At 28.6% G+C, this 13,767-nt stretch overlaps 4 protein-coding genes across 4 annotated transcripts; 3 read left to right on the forward strand and 1 right to left on the reverse strand.

Moving 5' to 3' along the window:
- Positions 1-2,266: 2,266 nt before the first annotated feature.
- BX663DRAFT_429165 (kinase-like domain-containing protein) lies at positions 2,267-3,419 on the forward strand (the record flags this gene model as incomplete). The annotated part of the gene is made up of 2 exons (XM_051522718.1): positions 2,267-2,967; positions 3,077-3,419. The coding sequence occupies 2 exons, from the start codon at positions 2,267-2,269 to the stop codon at positions 3,417-3,419; spliced, it is 1,044 nt and encodes a 347-aa protein (XP_051385406.1).
- Positions 3,420-6,266: 2,847 nt separating this feature from the next.
- On the reverse strand, positions 6,267-6,805 carry BX663DRAFT_499668 (uncharacterized protein). The gene has a single exon (XM_051526215.1). It carries the CDS (start codon positions 6,711-6,713, stop codon positions 6,528-6,530), a length of 186 nt encoding a protein of 61 aa, XP_051385407.1. The 5' UTR covers positions 6,714-6,805; the 3' UTR covers positions 6,267-6,527.
- Positions 6,806-8,940: 2,135 nt separating this feature from the next.
- Positions 8,941-11,170, forward strand: BX663DRAFT_281623 (general substrate transporter). The gene is made up of 3 exons (XM_051521987.1): positions 8,941-9,520; positions 9,627-10,066; positions 10,127-11,170. The coding sequence occupies exons 1-3, from the start codon at positions 9,312-9,314 to the stop codon at positions 10,954-10,956; spliced, it is 1,479 nt and encodes a 492-aa protein (XP_051385408.1). The 5' UTR covers positions 8,941-9,311; the 3' UTR covers positions 10,957-11,170.
- Positions 11,171-12,274: 1,104 nt separating this feature from the next.
- On the forward strand, positions 12,275-13,767 carry BX663DRAFT_499671 (ankyrin repeat-containing domain protein). Its single transcript, XM_051526216.1, has one exon. It carries the CDS (start codon positions 12,355-12,357, stop codon positions 13,507-13,509), a length of 1,155 nt encoding a protein of 384 aa, XP_051385409.1. The 5' UTR covers positions 12,275-12,354; the 3' UTR covers positions 13,510-13,767.

Genomic DNA, 13,767 nt, shown 5'->3' on the forward strand with positions numbered 1-13,767 from the left:
TTAGAAATTCGATAAACTAACTTTATCAAATCACTGAGGCCTATTAGACTTATGGACTCAATCATCAGCAATACGGGCCAAACATTCTAAAATTGTCTTATTCGATAAAAGGCTTCTACGATATACATAGATTTAAATGAAAAAAAAAATAATTCTATCATGATGTCTAAGCTTATTATTTCTAGTATTTTGTGTAATTTAAAAAACTATGACTATATAAATACATATACGTGTATATACATATTTTTTGCATGTGTTTTAAAAATAGGCCCAAGAATCCGAAAAAACACGGTGTTATATAATGTATTCTCCGAAAGAAAATTAGACACTGAGTTTTATACCATAGTTAAAATGAGTCTAATGCGGTGTAAGAAGTAGTATTTACCAGATGAAAATAACGTTTGTATTATAATAATATTCTTCATGGGTATTGTATAGAATATTTACTACTTTTTCATTAGAAATTAGACAGAGAAATGATGTTGTAAAAGTAGTAATAAATACTTCAAGAACAAAAAAAAAATATGTAAATATGTATATGTATATGTATATACAATGATCGTTAATTATAATAACTTACAATAATTAACCTTAAATCTAATTTATTACCATGGAGGCAATAGAAAATAATATTCCATTGTATCCAATCATTCACTGCACACAAAACTTCACTGCACAGATAAATAAATAAAAAAAAAATAAAAAAAAAGGTTTAACTTTTTCTTCAAAGCGTTATCTGTTATAATAAGCTTATTCTTTATGTATTTATCTTCTGTTGTGGGGTAAATAGATTCTATCATTCTATTTTACTACACTAAGAAGCTATGCTTTAAAGAAAAATAAAAAGAAACCCGTGATTATATTAAGATTCTATTGTGTAATATTATTAATTAATAAGGGTTTATTTATTTATTTTATTTTATTTTATTTTATTTTTTCTGATATTACTTCTTTCACCAAATATTATAATAATGAGTGTGCCCGACTCAAAAAAAAAAAAAAAAAAAAGTACATATATAGTTATCGGAGTTATATATAAAAAATACGACGTAATATTTTAGCCTTATCTTCATTAGTGGTTTTTTAATTTCTAAATTGTATCAGGCACCTTTTTCTTTTTTGGTAGTTGATGTGACTTTGAAATAAATGAAATATTATATAAATGTAGCAGTGTCTTTTTTATTTATTTTTTTTAATAGATTTTTTTTTATCTAGTTTTGACATAATTATATATAATGGATCTTATTAATAAAGGAGTGCAACTTATTCGTAGATCTACATTAAAAGGAAGACATAAACATCATAAGCGTACAACGAGTCAAGAATCAAATAATTCAAATTCGCCCCCATCATCACCTACAATAACAAAGACACCTAGTATTACAAGTAGTATTACAAGTGATGAAGGTAGTTGTTATTCAGGTATAAATACAATAAGATGCAATAATAACTTGAACAACTCATTCATATCTTAAAATTAGGTGGATTTAATAATGTGATTACTCCTTCACATACTCGTGAAAATTCTTCTTCTTCCACAACTATTAATTCACACTTTATCCCCAATTCAATAACGATTACACCAATAATAAGTTCTCCACCTCAGTCTCCACCTGTCAAAGATAAAAGGAAAGAAGGTATAAAAAAAAAATGAAAATGAAATAAAACCAAAATTTTTTTTTCTGATTCGTATCTTTTTAACCAATTAGATTCAATACCCATTATTCAAAATAATAAACGAGCAATTATTCGGCAACAAGCTATTACAATTCCTGATTATCTTTCTTCCTCACCAACTAAAGCTTCACCATTATCACCATTACCAAGATTAGTAGACGACCAACAGGCTGTTGATAGCTACTTTAATATTCAGCCTACAACAATAACCACTACTACTACCGCAACTTCTGTTGTTTCACCTGAAGTAACAGCTGAATTTGCCGCTGTTGCATTATCGTTATCCCCCGATTCAGCTATGATACTAAAGAATAGCAACGACAAGGACGATAGCTTAAATTCAGACATAACAAATAACACCACTACTACCCCCATAATGAATACCTCTACTGACACTAACAGTAACAGTAACACTACAACAGCAGCAGCAGCAGCAGCAGCAGCAATACCAACAACAGCAACAACTACTGCTACTACAACTACAACTACAACTACAACTAATGCTAATGCTAATGCTAATGCTACTACTGCTACTGCTACTGCTCCTACTCCTACTTATACTGCGACTAACACACAGCCACGATCACCTATGAGATCACATTTCTCTCCTCGTCCTGTTCATGTTACTCGGGTAAGCACTCATGCTGTACCTCGTGCAAGAGCTAATAATATTAAGCAACGTCGTCGACAACATCGCAAATTAAGACTAGATGATTTTATCTTGAAACGTACAGTAGGTACTGGCTCATTTGGTCGTGTTCATTTAGCTCAAAGCAAGGTCAATGGAAAACACTACGCTATTAAAGCTTTAGATAAATATGATGTTGTTCGACTTAAACAAGTTGAGCATATCAATAATGAACCTACTATCTTGAGAGAAATTGCACATCCCTTTTTAGTTACCTTATGGGACGCATTTCAAGATGATACACATTTATTTATGGTCATGGATTATGTGCCTGGTGGTGAATTATTTAGTATCCTTAGAAAGCAAAAGAAATTTCCAGAACAAACAGCTAAATTTTATGCTGCAGAAGTCCTTTTAGCTCTTGCTTATTTACATGAAAATGATATTGTCTACAGAGATCTTAAACCCGAAAATATTTTGATTGATGCTCGTGGTCATGTCAAATTAACTGATTTCGGTTTTGCTAAACGTATTGAGGATGTAACTTGGACTGTATGTGGAACTCCTGATTATTTAGCACCAGAAATTATACTCTCTAAAGGCTACACAAAGGCTGTTGATTGGTGGGGTCTAGGTGTCTTAATTTTTGAAATGGTTGTTGGGTAAAGTATTTAAATTTATATAGGAAAAAAAAAAAAAAAAAAAAAAAAAAAAAAAAAAAAAGATATTAATTTGTGCCTATCTATTTCTTTTTCTTCCTTTCTTATTTAGACGTGCCCCCTTTGTAGATAAAAATCCTGTTAACTTGTATCAAAAGATTTTAGAATGTAGAGTCGATTGGCCTGAAGATATGAGTTCTAATTTAAAAGATTTATTACAAAACTTATTAACATCTGACATTGAAGGCCGTTATACAAGTAAAGAAATTAGAGAACATCCTTGGTTTGCTGATACAAACTTTGATCAAGTCTTGAGACGTAAAATAAAACCACCCTATATCCCAAAAGTAAAAGATGATGGTGACACTACTTGTTTTGCAAAATATAAAGAGCCTACTCATCTTTATGGTCGTATTCGTGGTGACCCATTTAGGTCAAAATTCCCTGCTTTTTAATATTTGTATACCTCTTCTCCCTTTTATTTTCTATTCATCAATCCTCTTTTCTTCACTGTAAATATTTCAACTCTTTTTCCCTTTTTTTTTTTTGATAAAACTTTGTGTATAGTATAGAATACAAATAATTAATCATAGTATAGTCATAATAATAAATAAGTTTTTTTTTTTTTTTTTTTTTTTTTGTAAAAGCTTATTAAATACTGATATATTTTATTTAAAGCCACAGAAATAATAAGTGAGGCTAACTTGCTTCTATATGAAGAAGGGAATAATAAAATTTACTCACTACACTTTCTTTTTTAATACAAATGTTAATCGGGCACATTTTTAAAACGGAATTTTCTAAAATCTTATGTAATACATTAAGTAGGGAATTTCAACAAAAAAAAAATGTATTAAGTAATCAGTTTATGTAATATGAATAATTTTTGAAACGTATCTTATGTAACCATAAAAGCTTCCCTTTCTTCACTAAAGTACTATGCACATAAAATACGAATATTTAAAATAACATATAAATATACAAATATGTAAATATGTATATAAATGTATAAATATGCATATATATATATATATATTTTTTTTTGAAAGCATAAATTTCTATATATGGAGATACCCACTTGTAATAAATAATTACTATTAATATCAATTTCCAAAAGAAAAGAAATGCAAAAGCTATTTTATTATTAATATTAATTTTATTTTTTATTTTTTTTTTTTATATGTAAGTTCTCATGGAAAAAAATAAAAGGGAAGGGAGAAAGGTTTCCCAAGATATATGCATATTTTTTTAAACATTACAGAACTAAATAAAAAAAAATAAAAAAAAAATACTATCTATAAAGGCTTTGATAATGTGGAGTTGAAGGATAAATGAATACTATTGAAATTATTTTGTGATATACCCTTCTTTTTAAGATTTGTCTTGCATTAAAACAGAAATAGAATAGTCAACAAGACATATCATTGCTTTCACATGATTAACACGTTTTTTTTTCTAGCAAAGTAAATAATGTATGATAGTAAATATTCTAGCTATAACCAACAATACTCATTATCACATAATGTAATTATTATTATTAATAATAACAATGCTCGAATACTCTGATAATGAATATATCATTGAAGCTAATGAGTATTGGATGAATATTACTGTACTGTCAAGTACAATGGACTAGTCGTTTTATTATATGAATAATAACTTCTTTAATTATATAATAAATAATGGTTTATTTTTTTATTATTATAAATTGGTTATCTATATAGACAACTGACAATCATAATAGACTTTACAATCTGATCTGAACTCTTCAACTAAAAGTCCCACCACGCCAAGCCGAATTCTTTGAAAAATATATCTTCTTCTCCGAGTAATAGTTGAGGATGTCCTTCATCACGGTTCTCTTTTTTTTGAATGTTATTCAGTATGCGTGAGAGTGTATTCCAGCATGATGATACACTACTATATGCACTTTAATCGTATAATTGCCCTATTTCATCATTCATATTTAATCTAACAAAACTACTGCTAGTAATATTATCAAGGAAGGAGGAGGAGAAATGCTTCTGATAAAGGGGCAACCCAGTTTATGATCAGAATTGATGTACTTATTATTGTTGGTGGAAGTTTAGATACATTTATTTAACACAATTTTCTCCCGTCCTATTCCCCACTCCTCTTTCTCTGCACCCCCCCATAAAAGAAAAACTACAGACAACAGATAGATATATTCACTTATTACGGAAAGGAGAAGTGTTAGAGAAGAATGAACTATCACCTAGACTTAAAAATTATAATATAAGACATTCACTACAATAACAAGTTATACTATATATATATATATATATATATATTACAACCAATAAAATAGCGGTTAAAGAAAAAACCTCCCTCTCTCTTTATATATTATTATTGTCTGAATATGAACAAGATGAATGACGAGAAGATGGAAACAATTCTGATTCCCCCCAAAAAAAAAGCTAAAGGTGAGAACTGCGGAAACATACTGTTCATGAGTTTACTTCCTCCTCCTCCTACCATCACCACAACATACTTACAGAATTGACAGTATTAACAACTGATCAACACAAGTCAGACCTTACTTAGTATCGAACAGTAATAGAATGTCGTTCTCGACCATTCATCAGACAACAAACAGAAAAAAAGAAGCAGAAAGACTTTTAAACCTTTTATAAATAAATATATATATAAATATATGTATATACTCAACACATATTATTATCCTGAACTTAAAAGCAGGAAACACTGCTGCAAAGTCATTTTGCTATATTAATCTGGTATTTAATTCACCTTAACTATTCTTTATTTACAACATTATTGAAATAATCCTTTGCTAGATATTTCACCAGTTTCTTATTGAAAGACTCTTTCTTCCAACTAATATCTATTTCCAAGTTGATACAAGGCAACTCTACATCTTCTGATGTCTGTCATCTTTTACATTTTAATACGGATATGACTACTTTGTAAATGAAGCATTGAATTAATTCTTCTTCTTCTTCTTCTACTACTACTACTAGAATTGGCTAAGAAAGTCGACTAAAAAAAAATAAGGCATATAATTTTCCTCTCTCCCCTCCCTTATATATATCTATATACATACATATATACATATATAGATGTATATCTTTGCTCCAAAGAAGATTAAAGTTAAATAATAGTATCTGTCAGAAAATATTAAGCAATCATATATCTAAATTCGTCAATTTTGTAGCGCTATTTTTTTTTTCTTTTTAGTCGTAAAAATAAAGCATATTAAATAAAGTTATACTACTTGTTGTGCATAACTATATTTACGACCAAAAAAAAAAAAAAAAAAAATCTTAAAATAAAAGTAGAGCCATATCCTTTATGTTTATTTAAACAATTTTCATAATCGTAGGAGGAGGAGGAGGTAGTGGTAGGGGGGGGAATAGAATATTTATTTTAATCTTTTTGCAAAGTTACATAAGAGCAAAATAAGATTCATATTCCGTACGCTTCTTTGGGGGATTAAATGAGATATAAATATAATAATTATATATAAATATTTCAAAATATTATGCAGCAGATATTAATAAAATGAAAAGTCGTATTTTTTATTATTATTCTGTGTAAGTAAGAAATGTTCTTTGCATGTAATGTAAAAAGTTTGATCCCTTTTTTTTACTAAAACCCTGAATTTGTACATTATCGAAAAAAAAAGAAAGGAAAAAAGCATAATAAGAAGGGATTCGAAGGGAAAAAAAAAAGTTATTTTTTTTTTTTACAATCCGAAAGCCCAAGTACATCACTCAAGAATAACAGTATAAAAATAAAATAAAAACTCGCCGCTTTACTCCGGTTTTCTCTATTTTCGAAAAAATAAAAAAAATAAAAAAAATAAAAAATAAAAAAAATAAAAAATAAAAAAAATAAAAAAATAAAAAAAATAAAAAACAAAATAAAAAATAAAATAACTTTAAGTTTTTATGATTTGTAATGAAGAGTTAAACATAATAACTCAACTCAGCAGACATGATTATTATATTTTGTTCTAAGCGTTTTTTTAAAATAAAAATAAAAAAAGCTTAATTTTTTTTATACATACTTTTGTATGAACAACATATATTGTAAAAACAACATTTTTCACACTAAAGTTTTTTTTTTTTTTTTTTTTTTTTTTTTTTTTTTTTTTTTTTTTTTGGTTGCTTTACTTTAAACATGTTGGAGCCCCTCTTCATTATTTTATTAAATCTGGGAAAATGCGGATAAATTTCGAAAAAATCAAACATAACTCTTTCCCGTTTTTATTGATTTAAAATCAAACATATTATTATTTTGTATTTGTCTTTTTTTTTTGTATTTGTCTTTTTTGTTTAATTTGTTATATTTCATTTTAATTAATAAATAGGCAAAGGAGAGGAAAGGTAAAAAAAAAATTGTTCTATTGTTTAGAGAAATAAAATAAAAAAAAGGAAATAGAATCAAGTAGCTGATTGGATAAAATAACGCTATATCGGATGATTTTCTAAAAGTAAGCAGTTTATATGCTTGTTGAAATGTTTCATCCAATCATTTTTTAATATTTAACCCACAATTTTTTTTCTTTTTAGAAAAAAGAAATGACCGATTCAAGACAATTTAACTAAATAGAGTATTTTTTTTTTTCAAGTGCAAAATCATGAGATTGACTTGATGTAGCCCCCATATGATGATCTTAATAAAAATCACTTTGAAGAAAAAAAAAAACAATAATAGGATTCATGTATGCTGATATTTTTTATTTATTTTACAAAGGGAAATAAATAAAAATGAATTTTTGTTTTATTAACAAATGAATAATTATAAAGTTTTATTTTATTTTTTTATGTACAAAAAAAGACATTGAAGTGGGGGGGAGGGGAGAGGGAAAAGTGAAAGCTATTTTTTTTTTTTTAGTCACTGGGAAATAGTTGAATAAAAGAATTGTTATTATTATCATTTTATTACTGTAAATTTGCTAATGAAGGTAAAAACTGGAAAATTTTCATCTCAGGAACTGTCTATATTCCTATTAACTATCAGTCAATTTTTCAATCTACTTTCCAATAAAAGTAACAAATAAGTGAATGATATGAACAAACAAAGAGTATAAATCGTGAATTCATATTTAAATGGATGTATACATAAAAAAAAAGGCTTCCACTGATACAATATACATTACAATAACGACGTGTAATTTATGCATATATATTCTTTAATATGAGTTAAAATATATATATAAAAAAACAACAAAAACTTGATTTATAATAACAATAATAATACAAACTATTGCTATATTATTAGTATTATTTACAACGGCACAAATAGCTTCTAATATAATCATTATTAATGTAAACGTTTTTCTATTTGCTTTTCATTGAAACAACCCATTTTAACCAATAAAATTTTTACTTTTTTTTTTTGACTTGCTATAATTAATAATTTAATATTTTTATAATGCAGTAGAAGAGGAAACAAAGTTTTTAATAAACAAATGAATGTATATAATTTCGCGTAGATTATGTGTTATTTGAAATGTACAATAAATTATGGATGTCATTTTTTTTTATATAGAAAATATGTGTATATTTTATTTTATTTTATTTTTTTATTATCATAACAAATCTATACCATTTTTATCCATTTTACATTATAAAGTCCCTGGACATACTCAATTAGAAAAAAGGGTTCATATTTTTTTTTTTTTTTTTTTTTTTTTTTTTTTTTTTGTAGCTAGAACAACTCCAATAATTCTGACTTTTTTATTTTTTTTATTTCGAAACAATGTGAAACTTCCCCCAGTTTCGAATTTGTCAACAATAGAATTATTACCTAGAAAGGCAATATGGACGCACTTGTTCTTTTTTTATTATTGGTTTACATGCATTTTGTTGTTGAATTTATTTCAGCGGAAGATTTTATTTTGTGGGCTTTGATTCAAGTAATAATGTGTTAATTCATTAAAATAATTAAATCAAAGAAATAATAGCAAAAAAAAAAGAAAAAAAAAAGAGGAAAGAAAGGGAAAATAAGATAGAGTTTATAAAGATTTGAATAACATAGTTTATTTGGTATCATGTAATGGAGGTAGTTTCCCTCTTTTTTTCCATTACAAGTTGTTTAATAGACCCTGAAGGGGAAAAGACATACATTGAATTTGCTTCAAAACTGAAAAATACGGAAAATTTTGGTTGGGTATCAGTTTTATTTGTCCGCAAAAAATCGACATTGGATCGAGAAAACATATTTAAAGACATGAGAATTTTACGCATTTACCCTTTTTTTTTTTTTTACTTCATTCTATTTGTATTTCTACATATTAATTTATTTTTTATTAACTTTTTATTTTATTTTATTTTTCTTTTACCTTTTATAATAAATTCAATATGGATTCGAGAGAGGCTCCTCTTCGATCTTTCGTCGTTTTTTGTACTATTATTGCATCTTTAGGTGCTTTCAATTCTGGTGTGAATACATCCGCTTTGAATATTCCTGGTGAAGCTGTTAAGAAATGTCCTAATGTTCCTGAAGGTGTTATCACTTATTATCCTCATTCTCCTTTACCTCAATGTATCCCTATGGGTGATTGGATTTGGTAAGTTAATTTATATTATATATATATATATATATATATATATACAATGATAATAATAAAACTTATTCTAATACTTGTAATATATTTATATTTATATATATATTAGGGGTGTTTCTACTGGTATGTTTGCTGTTGGTGGTCTTATCGGTGCTATGGGTAGTGGTTATCTTTATAATAAGTTTGGTCGTCGTGATTCTATGATTTTAATGAACGTTAACTTCTTTATCGGTGCTATCTTACTTTCTCTTGCTACTAAATCTGCTCAATTTGCTATTGGACGTATCTTTGTTGGTATTGGTTCTGGTTTTATGACTTGTGTTGTTTCTGTTTACGTTTCTGAAATTGCTCCTCCTAAATATCGTGGTGCTCTTACGTCTACACTGCAACTCTTGACTACCATTGGTATTTTACTTATTGAAATTATCTCTCTTGGTTTAGATTCTGCTATCGGATGGCGTATTGTGGTTATTATCACCATTGCTCCTACTATCGTCCAAATGGTCGTTCTTCCTTTCTGTGCTAGATCTCCTCGTTGGTTAGTCAACATGAACAGAGTGGATGAAGCTCGTGCTGCTTTCCTTAAACTTCGTAATGGTGATATTGAAGCTGAATTTACTGATATGCTCCTTGGTCTCTCTAAGGGTGGTGAAGAAACAAAGGCCAACTTGGAAGATAAGGATTCTGCTGCTGGTTTTGATAACAATGCTGTCGCTAAGGAGAATAATGCTGTTGGTGGTGGTAATGATAATGAGGGTGAACTTCAACTTAGTTTTGCCCAAGTTTTTGCTATCCCTGTCTTGGCTTGGTTGACTATCAAGATTTTCATCATTAACGCTCTTCAACAATTGACTGGTATTAACGCTATCATGTATTACTCTACCACTATCTTTGAAGCCTCATTTGATCACAATGCTAAATATGTCACAATTGGTGTCTCTGCTTTGAACGTCGTCCTTACCGTCATCGGTCTTTCTCTTGTCGATCGTTTGGGTCGTAAGACACTTTTGTTGGTCTCAACCGTTGGTATGACCATCTTCTGTGTCATCATGACTATCTCTATGAAGTACAACATCAGTGCTCTTCAAGTCGTCTGTATCATGCTTTACGTCGCCTCCTTTGCTGTTGGTTATGGTATGATTCCTTATATTCTTATTGGTGAATGTTTCCCTACCTATGCCGTTGGTCCTGCTTCTTCAGGTTCCTTGGCTATTAACTGGCTCATGAACTTTGTCATCGGTCTCATCTTCCCTAGTTTATTGTCCGCTTGTGGTCCCTATGTTTTCCTTATCTTTGCTGGTCTTTCTTTGTTTGCCTTTGCATTCGTCTTAATCTATATTCCCGAAACCAAGCAAAAGTCTATTGATGAAATTGGTCGTTATCTTGGCTGGTATGGTCTTAACATTGAAGAAGAACTTAGAAAGAAGAACAAGGCCTAAGAACCTTTCACTCCTCCATCCACACTCATACACTATTATTACTAGCTATAATCATCAAAACCATTTAATAATTTTTTTTCCTTATATACAATTTTACATTATAATTTTAATTTTTTATATTTCGTGTATTAGTATTTATATTTCTATTTTTTTTTTGTATTTTATTCTGAAAAAAAAAAAAAAAACTTGAATCTCTATCTCTTGTACAATAAAAAAAAAAGTGATTGATTCATAATTTAGGGAGTTTTTTCTTTCTTTTTTTTTTTCAAGTCTATTATTTTGCCTTTTTGTTATAGTTATTATTGATATTTCAATCAAAGTCGAGGATATGATATGATGTGCTCTAAGGACATATGGGTTGTTCTTACGTGGGTGGGAAATCTAAAGCAACAACTGTCATTATTAATAATAATTTATTTATCAGCTTATTAAAATTTTAGATCCCATCTTCTTAAATAAATGAATAATAAAAATAAATAAATAAATAAATATAACTCTTTCTTTTATGATAGTAGTCATAACAAGTCAAGGAGTTTTTTTTTTTATTTTTTTTATTTTATCCTTTTACTCATATTATTATAGTGTATTCTTTATGTAAACATGCCTTTCCTTTTTAAGTTACTAGTATTCATTGGGAATCATATTGGAGTAGGTTTCAAATTCTTTCACAATGCGTAATTAATATAGATAAAGCTCTTTATCATTATTATAATCCATAGATAAAACGTGTGTATGTATTTTTTTTTTTTGGAAAGATAAACATATCTTTTCTGTCAAAGAGTTATTCAGGTATAAAAAAAAAAGGAGAGGGAAGATAGGAGAACAATAATAAAGTTTGTTGTGTGTTCATGATGATAAATCATGCTTCACGATAAATTTGTGTCATCTACTAAAAGCCCTAATTCTTTACTTATTGAATATCCGTTGTTAACGAAGAATGAGACTGTTTTTTTTTTTTTTTTTTTTTTTTTTTTTTTTTTTTTTTGCATATCCATAACAACAACAACAACAACAACAACAACAACAGTAGGTAAGTAGTCTCTGCTTTTAATCTCAGAATAGTGTGATCCATGACTGAGTTTTATTTTGTGCTCAGTGCCAAGACATTGCTGGCAAATAAATATCATCACTAGCAACCGCAGACTCACGACCACTACTGATTCTATTGCGATAACTTTGGTCTATCATGTTATGTTTCCAACTACTGCCAAGATTTTTTTTATTACTTGATTTAAATTGATATCTACTTTAATTAACTAGTTTATTTCTACTTTTAATCCTTTTTTTTTTCTTTTTCTTTCATTTCTTTTTCTTTTCCTTTTTTTTTTTTTAACTCTAAATTAATTTAGGGGAAGGGAGGGGGAAGGAAGCTAATTATTAAGATAGATTCATAGTCGAATGAAGAGAAGATTTGATCATACACAAGATATAAACGAAAGAATCAAGACACATAATAAATCATTATCGTCAACAACAACAACACTTATCAAACAAAACAAGCTGAATGTATCGAATGATATCAAAGATGATAGTAATAATGGAATTAATTTATTATGTTGGGCATGCCAATGTCAATCGTTAGAGGCTCTTAAAAGGATTTTGCAAAGGGGAGTTGGCATGGATATGATCAATCAGGGACAGGGACCCTACCGATTAACCCCACTTCATATCGCTGCTTCAGTAGGGTTTTCAGCAGGTATTGATGCTCTGATAAAGCATCCTGATTTAGATTTAAATCAAACAGATATACGTGGATGGACTGCTTTACATTATACAGCGTATGATCATCTTGAGACTTCCACTTGTCTTCTCCTGGAAGCAGGAGCACGTGTTGATTTGTATGATACATCCGGTAGACTTGCCCTTCATTATGCTATTAGAAACAAGAGTTTAAAGATCATTCGTAGTCTACTGGTTAAACGCGAAAGAAATAATCCAACATCCATCAATCTAATATGGTCTTCCTCTGGTCAGCATGATGGATCATCTACTACATTCCCTTTAGAAGAAGCTATCATCATGGCTAGTCATGATGGTAGCCAAAGGATAGTACAAGCATTAGTAAATGCCGGTGCCTTTACACAAGAGCGAAATGGATGGTGGGAGGATAAATATGAATCAAAGAGGAGCTCATTATTAAGTCTCTGTGTATACTGGAATAGATTCGATTGTTTAAAATATTTAATAAAGACGATGAAGAGTAAAGATGATGATATTCAAAGAGCCTTCGAGTTGGCAGTACAACAACGGAAGATAGAAATGGTCATTTATTTAGGTAACGAGGTAAAATGGAATCCCTCAAGTGATCTAAATGGAATGAATCCCTCGTTTTTGTATGCTGCTAATCATGGATTTATGGAAATGATACCCTTCTTACTGACACCTACTACTTCATTGGATTGTATTCAACAAGCTATTTTATTTTCTAGCATCATTGAGAAAGATGAGAGTTTAAAAGATATTTTGCAACATTATCATCATTGGAAGAAGCCCATTCATCATGATGCAAGCATAGCGAATGAGGCTATTATTAACATACTTTTTAATAAATGATACTACAGTTTTATTTCTACTGTTCATTTAGATCTTGTATTTAAATCTTTAAGTAGCAAATAACACACCTTAACATATATATATAGTTTAAAAGAAGAAAGGAAATCCTCCTCCATCATTAATGCTACTTTGTAACAAACTCTTAAAACATTTACTACTACTACTACTTTTTGAATCAGAAATTCAGCCTATAGGAAGATTATATCTCCTTTTTTTTTTAAACTGATCAGCACAGATAGCCGAATTTGAAAATATAAT

Source organism: Cokeromyces recurvatus (genome assembly GCF_025118155.1).
Source record: "Cokeromyces recurvatus strain NRRL 2243 chromosome Unknown BX663scaffold_5, whole genome shotgun sequence".
NCBI classification, from domain to species: domain Eukaryota; kingdom Fungi; phylum Mucoromycota; class Mucoromycetes; order Mucorales; family Mucoraceae; genus Cokeromyces; species Cokeromyces recurvatus.

Excerpts from the sequence above, each read along its gene's own strand:
- BX663DRAFT_499668 (XM_051526215.1), bottom strand. The coding sequence starts at position 6,713 with ATGTACTTGGGCTTTCGGATTGTAAAAAAAAAAAATAACTTTTTTTTT.
- BX663DRAFT_499671 (XM_051526216.1), top strand. The coding sequence starts at position 12,355 with ATGAAGAGAAGATTTGATCATACACAAGATATAAACGAAAGAATCAAG.
- BX663DRAFT_281623 (XM_051521987.1), top strand. The coding sequence starts at position 9,312 with ATGGATTCGAGAGAGGCTCCTCTTCGATCTTTCGTCGTTTTTTGTACT. Across the intron at positions 9,521-9,626 it reads CCTATGGGTGATTGGATTTG|GGGTGTTTCTACTGGTATGT; the intron begins GTAAGTTAATTT and ends TATATATATTAG. Across the intron at positions 10,067-10,126 it reads TCCTCGTTGGTTAGTCAACA|CTGAATTTACTGATATGCTC; the intron begins TGAACAGAGTGG and ends GTGATATTGAAG.